General features: G+C 45.6%; 1 protein-coding gene across 3 annotated transcripts in view; it reads left to right on the top strand.

The window, feature by feature from the left end:
* LOC123163099 (uncharacterized) overlaps nucleotides 1-2,236 on the top strand; it is a 10,284-nt gene extending 8,048 nt beyond the window's left edge. For 2 of the 3 annotated variants that reach the window (XM_044580860.1, XM_044580861.1), the window contains exons 8-11: nucleotides 376-588; nucleotides 1,485-1,590; nucleotides 1,661-1,867; nucleotides 1,980-2,236. In XM_044580860.1, the coding sequence (XP_044436795.1) occupies nucleotides 376-588; nucleotides 1,485-1,590; nucleotides 1,661-1,750 (409 nt within the window). In that variant the 3' untranslated portion in view covers nucleotides 1,751-1,867; nucleotides 1,980-2,236. Of the gene's footprint in view, nucleotides 1-375; nucleotides 589-1,334; nucleotides 1,399-1,484; nucleotides 1,591-1,660; nucleotides 1,868-1,979 lie in introns of those variants that run through there. The other variant, XM_044580862.1, reaches the window with a different exon arrangement.
* Nucleotides 2,237-11,036: the final 8,800 nt, after the last annotated feature.

Genomic DNA, 11,036 nt, shown 5'->3' with positions numbered 1-11,036 from the left:
GTAGGGTGGGGAGGTTTATCGATAGGTGGGAGGAGATAATGAAACGAACGAAACGACAATGTATTCCCCTTTAATAGTATTAAATTATCGTACCGTTGTCAAGTCGGGTCCTCTGCCTCTACTCAATCAAAGATAATCCCTTCTCCAGCAGGATGTCAATCATCTTGAGCTACTCAAGTGGTATGCTAGTATGGCACCATTCCAGTGTCATATGAGTATATGACGATATTCTGTTTGGTGTTTTCTGTCTGTAGTTAGCATGTACGGTACCTACACAATGCAAATTTGTTTCCATGTCATCTGAAATGTCCCCCCCTCACCCCAATATTATTATGATGCATTTTGAGTAAATGTTTTTGGTGTGGCCTTATTCAGGTCAGAAGAAACGTGGCGGGAAATAAATGAATACCTTGCTGAGCATACATATAGTGACATCTGGGAGGCCTTGGTTGCTGTGAAAAATGGCTTCTGCGACCCACCCAAAAAGGTTTCCTACCCCAACAAACAGTCATCAGAAAAGCTTGCGTTACCTGATTCACCAGAGTCTCCACATCGATTGGATGCTCAATCCTTTCAGACAAAAATACAGTAATGATTTCAGCATTTTCATTGCAGTTTACCATCTTTTATTGAAGTTTTCATTCATCTATTACTGATCTTCTTTACGACAACATAATCTACCATCAGTTTCTCATCAAGTTTAACTTTAGGTGTGTGTCAATCAAACTGGGTCAATAATCTCACTTAATGGTATTACTAGTATAACACACCGCATTGTTCTAAAGTTAGTGATTCTTGAATCTTTTGGGGACATTTAGCTTACCGGATACTTTTTATTGAACAACCTTGCTGGCTATTTTGTAGTGGAGTATCAAATTGTGTTGTAATGCTAAATTTGTTACATCACTAACTAGAAATGGAGTAGAGTAAGGTGCACTGTTGGTCTGTAAACATGCATGGGTGCGTAATTTTGCTCCTTGAATTTGAGAACTTCACATTTGAGTCCCTAAGAGAAGGCAGATATAAACTCACCACAGCTAGTTGTTGGCGATAAACTGATAAATATAGAACTTTGGGCTTATGCAAGCTAAAGTTTGAGGGCAACATGGCCAGGGGGATTGTGGAGCCTTTCACATGTCCCTGCATAGCAGTAGCTAATCCATTCCCACCCAACTTTATATGAGAATTTGTGTCATGAAGTAACACTGAGGAAAAATAGTCAGAAACTCTGGTGTAGTTATTAGAATGTTTTGCTATATATTTAACTACATTTAGTAAGTTGTTGTCAGAAGAAGCAAGCTGGGTCTAAACTTCTGTCCATTCAATTATACAAGTTCGCATACATGGATGTTCCTGTCAGAAGAAGCACCTGACTTATGCACCTTGCAAGTCCCTATGGTGCACTTTACTCTTACAAACTGAACTTGTTAGTCTAATTTCCACATGATTTGGAACATACAGCAATTTTAACTAATTTGTTGTAGGTGTGGAGAATCTACAGAACAAATCACTAAAAACGGGAAACTATGGATGGAGAAGGAAGTCATGAAGGCTTTTAAGAAGTGCATCATAGTAAAGGAGGGATTGACTGTATGTGCGACTTCCGAATGCTTATTTTTTTAACCTTTTATGCAAGTTTCCTTATGAGGTGTTGTTTCAGGGTGTGGACTTTGAACTAGATGAGCTTCTGCATCAGTGTTTCAGTGTGGAGACATATGACAAGATCTTCCACCACTATAACTTTACGTGAAGATCAAGAAAGTTGGTTCAGACAAGTGGGCATCATCAACTCTCTATTTTGCGCAAGTGAAGGAAATGTATGGTCAAAAGTTTTACTTCTGTTACCCACTGGATCCAAATGAAGATGGTATATGCCATTTCCTCTCTTTTCTTTTGTCAAATTTACTCCATATTCAGTAATTGATATCTAGGTTTGGTCAAAGTATGTTTAATGTGTTAAACTGCATAACTTCTGTTAGGTATCTGTTACGCATGCCAGAATCAGGGGATGAATGCATTGCAGCACCCTGCTGTTCCTATCGGATACGAGACTGGCCGGCCTGATGCGGGATGTCCCTTTGTTGATGACGACTCTGATGATGGTGGTATAGGAGACAATGACGCGTGTGTGCGGGCCTTTGAACAGGTCTTCTGCAACGGACGGTGTCTGTAACAGTGAATTATTTTTTCATGTTAGAAGCAACGGTGACTAGCCTGTGCTTGGGTTGTGCAAACACCTCCAATCGCCACTCGCCACTCGCCAACACTTTTTTTTGAAATAGACGCAGGAGAGCTGCGTATTTCGATTGATTAGAAGAAGCGGTAAAGAAACCGATGCTCGGTTAATTAAGGGAAACCGAGCTAAAACCTTTACAAAGAGCATACCACACCTAGGCTCGAGCACAACAGGACATACAGGAAACGCCTAAAGGCCAAAAAAGACTGCCACGAGCATGTAAGGCGACATCACCGTTGCCGGAGAGAAACAACATGTTCAACGAAAGAGGAGCTTACATGTGCCTCTTCGATTCTAGAGAGGGCGCCCAACTTGACTCGCGTGACGCTGCAAGCATGTCGTCTGTGCTCCAAGTGCCACCACCATCGCCTTCGATGGACATGCCACCGAGGGGAGCTCCTGCCACACTCCTGCCGACCAACGACCGGCCCCAGACGGATGCACCACCAACAGCTCCAAGCATACCAATACGCTGCCCGCTTTAGATCCACCGCACCACCACTACCAAGTGCTCCCGGCATCCGACTTGACTCCAAGGCAATGCTTCCAATAAAGTAATGACGCCAATGGCGCCACCATTACACACGGTTTTCACCGGGAGACAAGAACTCGAAGCAGGGAGAGGTGTCGGATCCCCTCGATGGCGCCTCCAACAAGGCAAAATCACACCAGAAGGCATCATTCTCCACCAGCCCAGACCGAAGTCGAGCATGACTTTCGTCAGGTAGCTGAGCACCTATGCCGGAGACGGCGTCTCCAACACACCACCACCAAACTGGAGCAGCAGACGCCACCTGCTACATCGCCCAAGAACTAGCTGAAGCGCCGCCAGCGCGCAAGCCAGAGCAACCCGAAGGCCGTGCCCCGACCATGCCCCCGCGGACCACCATCCCGTCAAGGAGCCACCACGCAACCTGACTGCAGACAGTCGCCGGCCGACCCACCTCCGGGGCTCTGGCCGCTCCAGGCCAGAGGCCGCCCGCCGCCCCCAGCAACACTGCCAGCCATCGATCTGGACCGCCTCCAGATCCACCATGCTCGCAGCACCGACGACGTCCTAGCATCACGCCAGACGAGCAGGGCCGCCGGCGAGCGCCCAGGCCACCACCACCCTCGCCGGACCAGATCTGAGCAGGGGACGCCCCGATCCGCCGCGAGCAGGCAACACGGGCGGCCACCACGCTGCCCCCGCAGCCGTAGCGGCGGCACCACCGTCGAGAGCCCCTGGGGCCGCTGCCCCAGCTTCCTGGCATGGAGCCCACGCCGCAGCACCGCCGCCCGCAGCTCCATGCCTCCGCTGTGTAGCCGCGTCGATCTGAAGGACACCTCGCAGCAGCCCGACGCCTCGCGCCGGCGCCCTGCGCCCAAAGCTGCCCAGCCGCCACCTTCCTCGGGCCAGCCCGAGCTTCGCTGGGATGCGCCCTCCGGCAACGGCGGGACGAGAAGAGGAGGGGGAGAAAGCTGCGTTGGCTAGGGTTGTCTCCCCAGAGCCGTCAGGTAGGCGACGCGGGGGTGGTGAGGCTCGTCTCGTCTAGGGGGAGCGACGCCTCGGTCTAAGTTTTGCCCCGTGTCCCACTCGGCAACACTCACTGCGTAATGTAGGCTTTTACGCGCATGGTATCATATACTATATACTCCTAAATTGAACTTTGATAGTGGACTTCTCCTATGGTGTCTTGTTTATGCTTATAAAGCGTTGCTTCTACGTACGTGGTACTATCTCTGTAACTAAATATAAGACATTTTTTTCTGTTCAAATTATGTCGGAGTAATTGGCCACGGGTACCCTGAAGATGGCGAGACAATAATTCAAGACATCGGGGCTAGCAAAGCCCCTTAGTCCGACTGCCCGGCCGCTCCTGCCGGCTCCCCGTCCGACTGCTCTGCCCGACCGGCTGCCGGCTGTCGACTGCACCGAACAGCCGGCTGCCGACTGCGCCAACCAGCCGGCTGCCGACTGCAGCCCGACAAGACACCGACGAGACGGCCGTACCCGGGCACTATTCACGTGTCACCCCATCCATCATGTATAGTGACACTTGTCCCTGGGCACTATTTATGAAGTGACCCAGGGGACAAGTGTGACATCCCTGAAGGAAATATGCACTAGAGGCAATAATAAAGTTATTATTTATTTCCTTATTTCATGATAAATGTTTATTATTCATGCTAGAATTGTATTAACCGGAAACATGATACATGTGTGAATACATAGACAAACATATAGTCACTAGTATGCCTCTACTTGACTAGCTCATTAATCAAAGATGGTTATGTTTCCTAACCATAGACATGTGTTGTCATTTGATTAACGGGATCACATCATTAGGAGAATGATGTGATTGACATGACCCATTCCGTTAGCCTAGCACTTGATCGTTTAGTATATTGCTATTGCTTTCTTCATGACTTATACATGTTCCTGTAACTATGAGATTATGCAACTCCCGTTTACCGGAGGAACACTTTGGGTACTACCAAACGTCACAACATAACTGGGTGATTATAAAGGAGTACTACAGGTGTCTCCGAAGGTACATGTTGGGTTGGCGTATTTCGAGATTAGGTTTTGTCACTCCGATTGTCGGAGAGGTAACTCTGGGCCCTCTCGGTAATGCACATCACTATAAGCCTTGCAAGCAATGTAGCTAATGAGTTAGTTACGGAATGATGCATTACGTAACGAGTAAAGAGACTTGCCGATAACGAGATTGAACTAGGTATTGGATACCGACGATCGAATCTCGGGCAAGTAACATACTAATGACAAAGGGAACAACGTATGTTGTTATGCGGTTTGACCGATAAAGATCTTCGTAGAATATGTAGGAACCAATATGGGCATCCAGGTTCCGCTATTGGTTATTGACCGAGAATAGTTCTAGGTCATGTCTACATAGTTCTCGAACCCGTAGGGTCCGCACGCTTAACGTTACGATGATAGTTTTATTATGAGTTTATAAGTTTTGATGTACCGAAGTTTGTTCGGAGTCCCGGATGTGATCACGGACATGACGAGGAGTCTCGAAATGGTCGAGACACAAAGATTGATATATTGGACGACTATATTCGGACACCGGAAGTGTTCCGGACGTTTTCGGAGAAAACCGGAGTGCCGGAGGGTTACCGGAACCCCCCGGGGAGAGATAATGGGCCACATGGGCCTTGGTGGAACAGGGGCGGCCAGGGTGGGCCGCGTGCCCCCTCTCCCTCTGGTCCGAATTGGACTAGGAGGGGGGCGCCCCCCCTCTTTCCTTCCCCCTCTCCCCTTCCTTTCCCCTCCTAGTAGGAGTAGGAAGGGGGGGGGGTCCTACTCCTACTAGGAGGAGGACTCCTCCTCCTTGGCGCGCCCACAAGGGCCGGCCGGCCTCCCCCCTTGCTCCTTTATATACGGGGGCAGGGGGGCACCCCAGAACATACAAGTTGATCTACGGATCGTTCCTTAGTTGTGTGCGGTGCCCCCCTCTACCATATTCCACCTCGGTCGTATCGTCGCGGAGTTTAGGCGAAGCCCTGCGCGGTAGAACATCATCATCGTCACCACGCCGTCGTGCTGACGGAACTCATCCCTGAAGCTTTGCTGGATTGGAGCCCGGGGATCGTCATCGAGCTGAACGTGTGCTGAACTCGGAGGTGCCGTACGTTCGGTGCTTGGATCGGTCGGATCATGAAGACGTACGACTACATCAACCGCGTTGTCATAACGCTTCCGCTTACGGTCTACGAGGGTACGTGGACTACACTCTCCCCTCTCGTTGCTATGTCATCACCATGATCTTGTGTGTACGTAGGAAATTTTTTAAAATTACTACGTTCCCCAACAGTGGTATCAGAGCCAAGTTTTATGCGTAGATGTCATATGCACGAGTAGAACACAAGTGAGTTGTGGGCGATACAAGTCATACTGCTTACCAGCATTTCATACTTTGGTTCGGCGGTATTGTGAGATGAAGCGGCCCGGACCGACATTACGCGTACGCTTACGCGAGACTAGTTTCACCGTTACGAGCACTCGTGCTTAAAGGTGGCTGGCGGGTGTCTGTCTCTCTCACTTTAGCTGAATCGAGTGTGGCTACGCCCGGTCCTTGCGAAGGTTAAAACAGCACTAACTTGACGAACTATCGTTGTGGTTTTGATGCGTAGGTAAGAACGGTTCTTACTAAGCCCGTAGCAGCCACGTAAAACTTGCAACAACAAAATAGAGGACGTCTAATTTGTTTTTGCAGGGTATGTTGTGATGTGATATGGTCAAGACGTGATGCTATATTTTATTGTATGAGATGATCATGTTTTGTAACCGAAGTTATCGGCAACTGGCAGGAGCCATATGGTTGTCGCTTTATTGTATGAAATGCAAACGCCCTGTAATTGCTCTACTTTATCACTAAGCGGTAGCAATAGTCGTAGAAGCAATAGATGGCATAAACGACAACGATGGTACGATGAAGATCAAGGTGTCGCGCCGGTGACGATGGTGATCACGACGGTGCTTCAGAGATGGAGATCACAAGCACAAGATGATGATGGCCATATCATATCACTTATATTGATTGCATGTGATGTTAATCCTTTATGCATCTTATCTTGCTTTGATTGACGATAGCATTTTAAGATGACCTCTCACTAAAATTATCAAGAAGTGTTCTCCCTGAGTATGCACCATTGCCAAAGTTCGTCGTGCCCAGACACCACGTGATGATCGGGTGTGATAAGCTCTACGTCCATCTACAACAGGTGCAAGCCAGTTTTGCACACGCAGAATACTCAGGTTAAACTTGACGAGCCTAGCATATGCAGATATGGCCTCGAAACACGGAGACCGAAAGGTCGAGCGTGAATCATATAGTAGATATGATCAACATAGTGATGTTCACCATTGAAAACTACTCCATCTCACGTGATGATCAGTTATGGTTTAGTTGATTTGGATCACGTGATCACTTAGATGACTAGAGAGATGTCTGTCTAAGTGGGAGTTCTTAAGTAATATGATTAATTGAACTTAAATTTATCATGAACTTAGTACCTGATAGTATTTTGCTTATCTATGTTTGTTGTAGATAGATGGCTCGTACTGTTGTTCCGTTGAATTTTAATGCGTTCCTTGAGAAAGCAAAGTTGAAAGATGATGGTAGCAATTACACAGACTGGGTCCGTAACTTGAGGATTATCCTCATTGCTGCATAGAAGAATTACATCCTGGAAGCACCGCTGGGTGCCAGGCCTGCTGCTGATGCAACTGACGATGTTAAGAACGTCTGGCAGAGCAAAGCTGATGACTACTCGATAGTTCAGTGTGCCATGCTTTACGGCTTAGAACCGGGTCTTCAACGATGTTTTCAACGTCATGGAGCATATGAGATGTTCCAGGAGTTGAAGTTAATATTTCAAGCAAATGCCCGGATTGAGAGATATGAAGTCTCCAATAAGTTCTATAGCTGCAAGATGGAGGAGAATAGTTCTGTCAGTGAACACATACTCAAAATGTCTGGGTATAATAATCACTTGATTCAACTGGGAGTTAATCTTCCTGATGATAGTGTCATTGACAGAATTCTTCAATCACTGCCACCAAGCTACAAGAGCTTCGTGATGAACTATAATATGCAAGGGATGAACAAGACAATTCCCGAGCTCTTCGCAATGCTAAAAGCTGCGGAAGTAGAAATCAAGAAGGAGCATCAAGTGTTGATGGTTAACAAGACCACTAGTTTCAAGAAAAAGGGCAAAGGGAAGAAGAAGGGGAACTTCAAGAAGAACAGCAAGCAAGTTGCTGCTCAAGAGAAGAAACCCAAGTCTGGACCTAAGCCTGAAACTGAGTGCTTCTACTGCAAGCAGACTGGACACTGGAAGCGGAACTGGCCCAAGCATTTGGCGGATAAGAAGGATGGCAAGGTGAACAAAGGTATATGTGATATACATATTATTGATGTGTACCTTACTAGAGCTCGCAGTAGCACCTGGGTATTTGATACTGGTTCTGTTGCTAACATTTGCAACTCGAAACAGGGACTACGGAATAAGCGAGCACTGGCCAAGGATGAGGTGACGATGCGCGTGGGAAACGGTTCCAAAGTCGATGTGATCGCGGTCGGCACGCTACCTCTACATCTACCTTCGGGATTAGTTTTAGACCTGAATAATTGTTATTTGGTGCCAGCGTTGAGCATGAACATTATATCTGGATCTTGTTTGATGCGAGACGGTTATTCATTTAAATCAGAGAATAATGGTTGTTCTATTTATATGAGTAATATCTTTTATGGTCATGCACCCTTGAAGAGTGGTCTATTTTTGTTGAATCTCGATAGTAGTGATACACGTATTCATAATGTCAAAGCCAAAAGATGCAAAGTTAATAATGATAGTGCAACTTATTTGTGGCACTGCCGTTTAGGTCATATCGGTGTAAAGCGCATGAAGAAACTCCATACTGATGGACTTTTGGAATCACTTGATTATGAATCACTTGGTACTTGCGAACCGTGCCTCATGGGCAAGATGACTAAAACACCGTTCTCTGGTACTATGGAGAGAGCAACAGATTTGTTGGAAACCATACATACAGATGTATGTGGTCCGATGAATGTTGAAGCTCGTGGCGGATATCGTTATTTTCTCACCTTCACAGATGATTTAAGCAGATATGGGTATATCTACTTAATGAAACACAAGTCTGAAACATTTGAAAAGTTCAAAGAATTTCAGAGTGAAGTGGAAAATCATCGTAACAAGAAAATAAAATTCCTACGATCTGATCGTGGAGGAGAATATTTGAGTTATGAGTTTGGTTTACATTTGAAACAATGCGGAATAGTTTCGCAACTCACGCCACCCGAACACCACAACGAAATGGTGTGTCCGAACGTCGTAATCGTACTTTACTAGATATGGTGCGATCTATGATGTCTCTTACTGATTTACCGCTATCGTTCTGGGGTTATGCTTTAGAGACAGCCGCATTCACGTTAAATAGGGCACCATCAAAATCCATTGAGACGACGCCTTATGAACTGTGGTTTGGCAAGAAACCAAAGTTGTCATTTCTTAAAGTTTGGGGCTGCGATGCTTATGTGAAGAAACTTCAACCAGATAAGCTCGAACCTAAATCAGAGAAATGTGTCTTCATAGGATACCCAAAAGAAACAGTTGGGTATACCTTCTATCACAGATCCGAAGGCAAGACATTCGTTGCTAAGAATGGATCCTTTCTAGAGAAGGAGTTTCTCTCAAAAGAAGTGAGTGGGAGGAAAGTAGAACTTGATGAGGTAACTATACCTGCTCCCTTATTGGAAAGTAGTTCATCACAGAAACCGGTTTCTGTGACACCTACACCAATTAGTGAGGAAGCTAATGATATTGATCATGAAACTTCAGATCAAGTTTCTACTGAACTTCGAAGGTCTACCAGAGTAAGATCCGCACCAGAGTGGTACGGTAATCCTATTCTGGAAGTCATGTTACTTGACCATGACGAACCTACGAACTATGAGGAAGCAATGATGAGCCCAGATTCCGCGAAATGGCTTGAGGCCATGAAATCTGAGATGGGATCCATGTATGAGAACAAAGTGTGGACTTTGGTGGAGTTGCCCGATGATCGACAAGCCATGTTAAATAAATGGATTTTCAAGAGGAAGACGGACATTGATAGTAGTGTTACTATCTACAAAGCTCGACTTGTTGCGAAAGGTTTTCGACAAGTTCAAGGTGTTGAATATGATGAGATTTTCTCACTCGTAACGATGCTTAAGTCTGTCTGAATCATGTTAGCAATTGCCACATTTTATGAAATCTGGCAAATGGATGTCAAAACTGCATTCCTTAATGGTTTTCTTAAAGGAGAGTTGTATATGATACAACCAGAAGGTTTTGTCGATCCGAAAGGTGTTAACAAAATGTGCAAGCTCCAGCGATCCATCAATGGACTGGTGCAAGCATCTCGGAGTTGGAATATACGCTTTGATAAGTTGATCAAAGCATATAGTTTTATACAGACTTGCGGTGAAGCCTGTATTTACAAGAAAGTGAGTGGGAGCACTACAGCATTTCTGATAAGTATATGTGAATGACATATTGTTGATCGGAAATAATGTAGAATTATTCTGCAAAGCATAAAGGAGTGTTTTGAAAGGAGTTCTTTAAAAGAAAGACCTCAGTAAAGCTACTTACATATTGAGCATCAAGATCTATTGAGATAGATCAAGACGCTTGATAAGATTTTCAACGAGTACATACCTTGACAAGATTTTGAAGTAGTTCAAAATGGAACAATCAAAGAAGGAGTTCTTGCCCGTGTTGCAAGGTGTGAAGTTGAGTAAGACTCAAGACCCGACCATGGAAGAAAATAGAAAGAGAATGAAAAGTCATTCCCTATGCCTCGGTCATAGGTTCTATAAAGTATGCTATGCTGTGAACCAGACCTATTGTATACTCTGCCCTGGTTTGGCAAGGGAGTACAATAGTGATCTAGGAGTAGATCACTGGACATTGGTCAAAATTATCCTTAGTGGAATAAGGATATGTTTCTCAATTATGGAGGTGACAAAAGGTTCGTCGTAAAAGGTTACGTCGATACAAGTTTTGGCACTGATCCAGATGACTCTAAGTCTTAATCTGGATACATATTGAAAGTGGGAGCAATTAGCTAGAGTAGCTCCGTGCAGAGCATTGTAGACATAGAATATTTGCAAAATACATACGGCTCTGAATGTGACAGACCCGTTGACTAAGCTTCTCTCACGAGCAAAACATGATCACACCTTAGTACTCTTTGGGTGTTAATCACATAGTGATGTGA

The sequence above is a fragment of the Triticum aestivum genome, chromosome 7B, assembly GCF_018294505.1.
Source record: "Triticum aestivum cultivar Chinese Spring chromosome 7B, IWGSC CS RefSeq v2.1, whole genome shotgun sequence".
NCBI classification, from domain to species: Eukaryota; Viridiplantae; Streptophyta; class Magnoliopsida; order Poales; family Poaceae; genus Triticum; species Triticum aestivum.
This window is presented reverse-complemented; position numbering and strand designations above follow the sequence as displayed.